Source organism: Symphalangus syndactylus, chromosome 21 (assembly GCF_028878055.3).
Source record: "Symphalangus syndactylus isolate Jambi chromosome 21, NHGRI_mSymSyn1-v2.1_pri, whole genome shotgun sequence".
Taxonomy (NCBI): Eukaryota; Metazoa; Chordata; class Mammalia; order Primates; family Hylobatidae; genus Symphalangus; species Symphalangus syndactylus.
Window position 1 is genome coordinate 31,237,323 of NC_072443.2, and position 8,990 is coordinate 31,246,312.

Consider the following 8,990-nt stretch of genomic DNA (forward strand, 5'->3'; position numbering starts at 1 on the left):
AAAATTAAGTTTTTACCTCACTATATAAAATGGGCCAAATATTATTTAATATTTCAAAGGGTTTGAATTTCAAGTACTGTTATGTAGAAAAACCTATAAGAAGAAACATGAGAAATGGCTGATGTTATTTTTAAATTCTAAGGCAGTGGCTCTCAAAGTGTGGAATGCTTTGTGTCATGAGGCCACTCTGTATGTGTGACCATGAGGGCAAAAATATTTCAAAATAATCCTAGGACACCGTTTGTCTTTTCCACTGTGCTTACATTTGCCTGTTGAAAATTACATTGCAAAAGCAATGGTGGGTAAAACTGTTGATACCTTAGCATGAACCACAGCAGGGGTACCACACTGACTAACAGTGACTCAATCAGAAAAGGAAAAAAATATAAGAAAAACCAGTTTCATTCAAGAATGTCCTCAATGAAGCAGTAAGAATTTTTAATCTTATTAGATCTCAACCCTTCAGTACATCTTTTTTATATTATGTATGATATAATGGGAAGTAAGCATAAGTGCTTCTGCAGCCTAACAAAGTATACTGGTTTTCATGAGAAAACGTACATAAGTATTTGAGTTGCAAATGTATGCTTTTTTCATGGAACACTATTTTTTCTTGAAAAAAAAAAACTGACAACAAACTACAGTGTTCATAGTTGGGCATCTGGCAAGCATTTTTGCAAAAAATGGGTGGAGGGAATCTGTCACTTCAAGGAAAACAATAAACCAGCTTGATAAATTTCAAGATTTTCAAGCTAAAATTAGAATTTTGAAAAATTTGCATTTGCCACCATGAGCTTGGCCTCTTCTCAATACTCAAAGACTTTTCTGGTGAGATTGGTGGAGATATTAATGAATATGATATTTTGATATTATATAATACAATGAGTCAACATTTGGAAGACCTACATAATTCAGTGAACCATTGTTTGCCAAATGACCACTACATGATATTATGCATCTATTCAAAATAAAAAATAGACCAGTGACTATTAATATAACAGAGTATGAAAGTTCATTGATTTGGCCTAAAATGACACATTGCAGCTAATTTCTTTAAAAAATATCATTTCTCAAATTTTCATAAAGTAGCAAAGAATGATATCCTCAATTATCTGAAAAGGCTATGAAAATACTCTCCCCTTTCCATTTATATATCTCCATGAGGCTATTTTTTCTTCACATACTTCAAAATAATGTATCACAACAGATGTAATGCAGAAGCAGATATGAGAATCCAGTTATCTTCTGTTAATTCAGGTATTTAAAACATTTGCCGATATGTAAAACAATGCCACTCTTCTCACTTTTTTACTTCAAAATAATGTATCACAACAGATGTAATGCAGAAGCAGATATGAGAATCCAGTTATCTTCTGTTAATTCAGGTATTTAAAACATTTGCCGATATGTAAAACAATGCCACTCTTCTCACTTTTTTTTAGAAAACCAAATTATTTCTTATGAAAATATATCACTTATGTTAACATGTAATTGGTTTTTAAATTTAAATTAATAAGTAATTATCTAAGACTTTCTTAGTTTTAATGTCTACTATAAAATGTAGGTAGATATAACCCAAATAAACAAAATCTGTGTGATCCTCAATAATTTTTCATTTTTATTTATTTATTTATTTTGAGATGGAGTCTTGCACTGTCACCCAGGCTGGAGTGCGGTAGTACCATCATGGCATACTACAGCCTCCACCCGCTGTGCTCAAGTGATCCTCCTGCCTCAGCCTCCCAAGTAGCTGAGACTACGGGCATGCACCACCATGGCTGGCTAATTTTTTTATTTTTTTGTAGCAACAGGTGTTTTTCTGTGTTCCTCAGGCTGCTCAACAATTTTTATGATTCAAAAAGAGCCCTATGACCAAAACTTTTGAGAACTGCTGTAGTTAAATGTGTTTGTTCTAAGCCAGCAGTCATTGTGACACCAGCAGCAGGTCAATGATGACCATATGAAGGATTCCATGCAGTTGACTATTATTTCACAGAGCTCTCTGGTTGGGCTGCTCTATAAGAAGCTAATCACCTAAGAGTGTCTATTGCTGTGGCTGATGATTTCCAGAGTGTTCTAAGATGTTATCAGGAAAGGCATCCAACAAATAGTAAGAGAAGGACCATTTCATTCGTACATTATTTCTTCCTGTGATTCTATGTTTTCCAACACCTTGCCTCTTGTTTCACCATGAAAGATGTACACACTTCACACCAAAAGGGTAAAAGCTGCTGCTAGGCAGATGTGGACTTCAAATCTGTCCAAAGTCAGACAGTCTCTTAAAAATGTTTACCACAAATGTAAGATTCGGCACCAAGATTCAACTGGATATCCAACTGTGACGTCTGATGATTGTAATCAAGATGATGTTAGTTATGAAGGAAAAATGAATCTTCCAGTAGTGCTCCAAGATGTTAAAACTGCTCAAGTTGAACTTTTCAGCCAAATGACTGACATTGTCCATACCATACCAAAAGTCCAGGAAAAGACTGACTTGTATCAAAAACAGATGGAGGTCCTGGAAACCAGAATGAATGTTAATGAAGACAAACGATGCACAATGACTAAAGATATCCTCTCTATGAAAGAAGATATCAAGGCATTGAAGAAGAAGGTGACAGAACTGGAAAATCAGAATTCCTGCTCCAGGATACATTGTCTAGAGATTCTGGAGGGAGAAAGGGGTAAAGAAATCACAGAACTGCTTTACAAACTCATACAACCAGCAACTCTGAAGAACACTTTGTCCTCTACAGACATGGAAATCTCTTCAGCAGAACCAGAGAAAGTGCCCAGTTATCCAAAGTCCACTGACCATCTTGAGAAAAAAACAATTTCTAACCAAATGAAAACTCTGAAGAAACGTAACCATCAAAATGCATCAAGGAGCTTTAAAAAAGCAAAGCCAAATATTTACATTTACCCAGACTTCAGTACATGGATCAAGCTAACTTTTGTTCATGGAGGAAAATGGACATTTTTCCTCAGTGCTACCAAGTTAGAAGAATTCATGCAGTGGCTTCTTTCTAGGCCAACCATTCTTCCTGAGGAACCCCAGGTCATAACCCAGAGATACTGTCCATTCACTGGGCCTATTTTGAGCTTGACCACAATCTGTCTGTCCATCTTCAACAATATTTACAGCTTTATTCATTCCTTAAAAGAAGAAGTAACTCAACTATAGAGTTATGTTCTGCTTTTCTTGGCACAAAATAAATGTAACCTGGAGGCTCCAAGTATTCACACATTGGTGTGGTGGCTGTGAATTCTTCGGTAGTTTGCTCACTCTTGGCCCACTATCTGCAGAGTTTCTCTATGTCTACAGTAAGTTAAGGCACATGATCTAATTGAACTGTTGTAATTCGTTTTCTCTCAATGTTCTTGTTTTCTCAAAGGCAATTCATGAGGACTCATCCTGGGTTCCTTTTCATAGATAATTGGAAACAAAAAATGAAGGAGTCAAGGGCAATGTGAAGTATGTTTGGTGGCCTCCAAGTCAGTTTTCTATACACTTTGTCCTCGTGGCCTTTGTGGATAAGATTTGTGATACCAGAAACATATGCTACTGACAAGACTTAATTTTATTTGTTATTTATTTTTGAAATGGAGTCTCACTCTGTCACCCAGCTGGAGTGTAGTGGTGCAATCTTGGCTCACTGCAACCTCTGCCTCCCGGGTTCAAGTGATTCTCCTACCTCAGCATCCCGAGTAGCTGGAATTACAGGCGCACACTACCACACCCAGCTAATTTTTGTACTTTCAGTAGAGACAGAGTTTCACCATGTTGACCAGGCTGGTCTCAAACCCCTGGCCTCAAGCAAGCCACCCACCTCGACCTCCAAAAGAGCTGGGATTACAGGCATGAGCCACTAGGCCCGGTCAGACTTTAGGTGGTATAGAGTGAAAAGGCTACCCATTGTCAAGGCTACTAAAGTTAGCAGTATAAAAATGAAAGGGATTGAAAGGCCAAGTTATTGCAAGGAACATATTCAAAATATTGGCTTTTTCTTTCAACTTCAGCTTCTTCTCTATCAAACAATTAGATGAGAGGAGAAAGACAATATGACACTGGGTAATTTTTACATTTTCATGAAAGGAGAAAAATACCATGTCCTATAGGTTTGATACAGGGGAAAAGGGAAGATCTAAGAAGGGGTTTGTGAACTAAGTTAAATCTTACCACTATAATACCATAAACTCTTATATGATAGGTTTTTGTGTGTTTGTTTGTTTAAAGCATATAGCCAAGAAGAGCTTCATTTTTAGATACAACAGGTGGTTGTCATTGTAATTTCTGAATATCATGCAGAATAACTGTAAAACAATGTTTCCTTCACCACTTAACTCAGTGAATGAAATCTACCTTCCTTTGTGGTCATATATTAAAACACAAATATTCCTGGCAAATGTACTACTCTTAATTATTTGCAGTCAATACTTTGAAAGGGGGGTTTTGGTAGCTAGCTGAGAACAAATGAAAGAGGACAAATGACCTAAAGGTGGGCACAGCAAAAATTAAGACACAACTTAGTCTGATGCCAATCTGGGAGTAATTATATACCACATTTTTTTTCATTGACAAATATATTCTATTTGATTCTTCTTTACAAATTTATAGATATGTACATAATAACTCTTAGAATATGTCAGAATGCAGGGAATCAACCTAAATGCCCATCAATTACAGATTAGGTAAAGAAAATATGGTACATATACACCGTGGAATACTATAGACAGCCATAAAAAAAGGATGAGATCATGTCTTTTTCAGGAATGTGGCTGGAGCTGAAGGCCATTATCCTTAGCAACCTAATGTAGGAACAGAAAACCAGCTACCACATGTTCTCACTTAACAAGTGGAAACTAAAAGATGGGAGCTCATGGACACAAAGAAGAGAACAATTGACACTGGTGCCTACTAGAAAGTGTAGGGTGGGAGGAGGGAGAGAAGCAGAAAAAAAATAACTATTGGGTACTAAGCTTAGTACTTGGGTACTAATGACTTGAGTTTACCTATAAAATAAACCTGCACATGTACCCCAAAACTAAAATAAAAGTTAAAAAATAAAATAAAATATGTCAATATGCAACATACCTAATAAAAGCAAAGGTATTTATTAAATGAGTTTGTTTAAAAATGAGATAACTGTGCTTACAATGTATTGTTCTGTTAAAGGCACTAGCAATCTCTAGTATTTATTTACCATCAGAGATGTCTGTAAGGAACAGCCAGCACTCTACCTCAGTACCTTAGGTGTGATGCTCACATTATGACAATATCTAGGGAAGGCAGGCCATGACACAGGCAAATGACATCACAAATAACTTCTGGAAGAGAAAAAAGTGACTCAGCTGGTATAAGCCTGGGTCATCTGGGCCTCTGTATATCAGCACTGACTTTCATTTTCCCCCCTCACATGTCCCTTAGACAGCCCTTAATGTTTCTAGAGAGGCAAGCAGTTTACAAGAGCACATGCTTGAGGATCAGAAGACCAAAGTTCTCAACCTAAGTCCTAAATTTTACTCTTACAAATTATATTATTTAATTTCAATGAGGTTTGTTCTGTCAGCTGTAAAAATGTAATCATTATATGAATTTAGTAAATATTTTTTCAGTGTTCACTAATAATAAGGGATTGTGTAGGATAGAAGAAAAGGTAGACATTCCTTGTCCTGTAAATATAGAACATTAAATGGCATAAATATAAAAACGTACACGAACTCTGAGGCATGATGAATAGGGATGGGCAGCAAATAGCAATACTGAAAGTATTGCTGGTATCAGAGAAGAAACAAGCTTGATGAGCCTTGGGGTAAGGAGGTAAAGTGAGGAAGAGGTGGAGAGGACAATGCAGCTGACAGAGGGAAAAACAGGAGCAGAGGGTGGGGGGCTAGTAGGGAACGTGGGATTTGAAAGCCACCGGACATTAGATAACATAAAGTACAGACAGGCTATTATTTCAACCCTTTTATGGATCTAATTTTTCTCTTCAGAGATTCCCACCGTGTTCATTTCAACCTGTTTTCTTTACCTACATAAGAATGTTAGAGGGGGAGAAAGTGACTCTACGTGATTTTCTCAAGGTCTCACACTTTCCCTAGAGAGGATTCTGTTTGTCCTGTTAATGAATTGAGTTCCCTGTGAGCAAAGGGAGGATTTTGCTTCTGAGTCAATTATTTATTGTCACCTAGACAAGATCTCACATGACTTGTTAAAATTATAAATCATCTTATAACTCAGCATGTGAGCAAATAACTTTTCCCCAGTCCTGGCTTTCAAGTTCACCTGCCTCTCACAAGCCCATCTCCATCCCTCCTGGCTTGGAGAAGTGGCGTTTCTCTAACCCACCTTCTTCCACCAGTGCCTTGCAGAGTCTTCATCAATTATTCCCCCTTTCCCCTCTATCTTAATCACCACCTATCAGTTCTTTGTACTCCGCTTACAAAAATACTCACCTGGTTCCCTTGTCCTTGTGTTCCCCTCGTTTCCTGCCAATTTCCTATCATCTTTTTGAATGAGAGGCCCACCCTCCCTGTCCCCACCTTCCCTCTCTTCTCCTCTCCTCTCCATAGTTCAGAGGAGCATGTCTTCCAGAAAAGTGCTTTCTTATCTAGTTTTCTTCCCATCACTCTGGCAGAGCCTTCTCAGTTTTCTTAGATGATTCCTCTGCCACTAATCATTCTGTTAAAATATGGATACTTCACTTTCGTGATCCCAAATCAAAGAATTCCTAATCTAGCCTCTCCTGGGACGTCCTGAGTTTTGGTTCCAAATTACTATGTATCTTCTCCACTTGTGTCTCTAAAAAAAAATGTATATAAATATACATAGATGAATGTCTATAATGTATATCAGTCAAACACGAAAGTCATTGTGCATTCACCAAATCATTGTTTTTGCTATTAAACACATCTATTGGGGAGGAAACACCGGTGGTAAAAAGAGCAAAGACATTCAAAGAAGAACAGATTTTAGAACGACTATTTACTAAACATTCATATTATGTATCAGGCACTATGCTAGTTGGGTGTACAATCATGACCCTCATAACTATGTGATTTTGGCAAAGTTCTTAAACCTTGTATTCAGTTTTCTCAACTCCGAACTGAGAACAATTTATGTCATGAGACTCTTGTGTTAATTAAACGAAATCATGTGTATAATCTGCCAAGAATAATGCCTGATTTCGTAGGTGCTTAGCATATGATGGTCATCTCCTTCCCTCCATAGGCTAAATGTCAATGGAGGGCATGAAGATGAACAGGACATGGGCCCTGCCTCAAGCAGCTCACATTCAGGACTCTGCCTCCTTTCATCAGCCATAAAGGACTCCAGACAAATAGGGAACAAAGTGACAGGCTAAATACAAATGCTTCAAACCAAATCTTGACTCCCTCATCCAAAGACAGTGTGATAAGAATAAGACAGGGTGTGAAGCTCTCCTCCTGGTCTGGGCACTCAACCAATATTCCATCATCTACAACAGTCGTTTGCCAACCTTTAATTGCACGCTGTATAAATAAGCAACAAAGAAAAGGATCTGGAGGGAAGGGAGGCTGAGTTAGGATAAATAATTTAGTTCAGTGTGTAATACTTGCTTGCATAGACGCAGACACTAACAGCATTCTGTTCATTCAGAAACAATATTCACCAACATTTATTGAAATTTGACTCTCTACCAGGAAATAGCTGAGCTAGGTGTGAACAAATAGAGATGCAAAGACATAATTCCTGTCCTGAAAGAACATACTTTCAAATAGTGTTATTTCCAGTTGCCAATTATTTTGGTCTGTTGCTTAGATTTGGATTGGAAAACCACACACTTCATTTAAAACTTAATTTAGCTTTTTTGTGGGCACAAATCAAGTCCCATTTAGAAAAAGACATTGCTTTCCTAAAAGGAATGTTTTAAGGTTAATTCATCAAGACAGAAAAATACAGTTTTTTTCTAAATGCTTCTACACACCTTCAAAATGTAGACTGTCACCAACATATCAGTGGATTATGCTCTGAAACTTTATTTGTAAATCCTTTGAAACTCAGAATGCATACTACAAAGAAATAGTATTAGAGTTGGATTTTTTGACCAACCTGTAAAAGCTGACTGAACTATAATGTAGCTGAGATAATGGCATTAATAAAACTCTAAAGCCAAGTTTTCATATATTCCCTTGCTAAACTGTATTCAGGAAAATAACTGCAATAGTGGTAGTCCTGACAGCTGGACCAGCGCCCCCATGCTCCTTATTCTCTCTTCTATCTGATAGTGGAGTGAAAATTTCATAGATTGACGGCCCTAGTGGAGGACACCATGGAGAACAGGGAACAAAGAATAGCAACTAAGTGGGGGCCAAGACAGATGCCACAGGGATGGGAAGCCAAGGTGGAAATTCTTGGGTGAGGAAAGAGACAAAGTCTCCATGTGGCTGCTGAGAATCTAGTCTGGGGAATAAGGACTGAAGTGGGGCCAATGTCATTTTTTACAGTGATGAGGGACTGAAGGCTGTGTACGAGGGAGGTAATTGAAGCATGTAAAGCATAATTTTTGGCACATCGTCAGGCTCAATAAATGGTGATAATGATACTGGAGATGATGGAATAGAGGCAAAAACTGTGGGTTTTGCTTCTTCATTTGTTTTTTGGAATACAACGTATTTGGAGGCTAATTTTATTTGTCAGGAACATGAAACTCCAATGTCAGTGGCAGACGGAGTTACCGGAGCAGGGCAATGGTTGTGCAGATGGGACATGTAGGTAAAGGAATGTTGCACTAGTGGGGCTCTTGGGACAAAGATAGGATATGTGAGCTTGTCCTCTCATCTTTCTCCTTTTCCATGCCATTCTTTTCACCTAAAGCTTGAGATGCAAGGATGTGGGGTTTGGGGAGACACATCCTAGACAGAGGCAGAGGTGGGGTGGGGGAAGAACAACAACAAGAAGAAAAACCCTTCGATAGGATTAAGAAACAACTGATGTTCTAGTGCAGCCC

General features: G+C 37.9%; 1 protein-coding gene across 1 annotated transcript; it reads left to right on the forward strand.

Annotated features, from left to right (window-relative positions):
• Positions 1 to 1,967: 1,967 nt before the first annotated feature.
• On the forward strand, positions 1,968 to 3,245 carry CCDC54 (coiled-coil domain containing 54). The gene has a single exon (XM_055259889.2). The coding sequence runs from the start codon at positions 2,198 to 2,200 to the stop codon at positions 3,182 to 3,184; it is 987 nt and encodes a 328-aa protein (XP_055115864.2). The 5' UTR covers positions 1,968 to 2,197; the 3' UTR covers positions 3,185 to 3,245.
• The last annotated feature ends 5,745 nt before the right edge of the window (positions 3,246 to 8,990 follow it).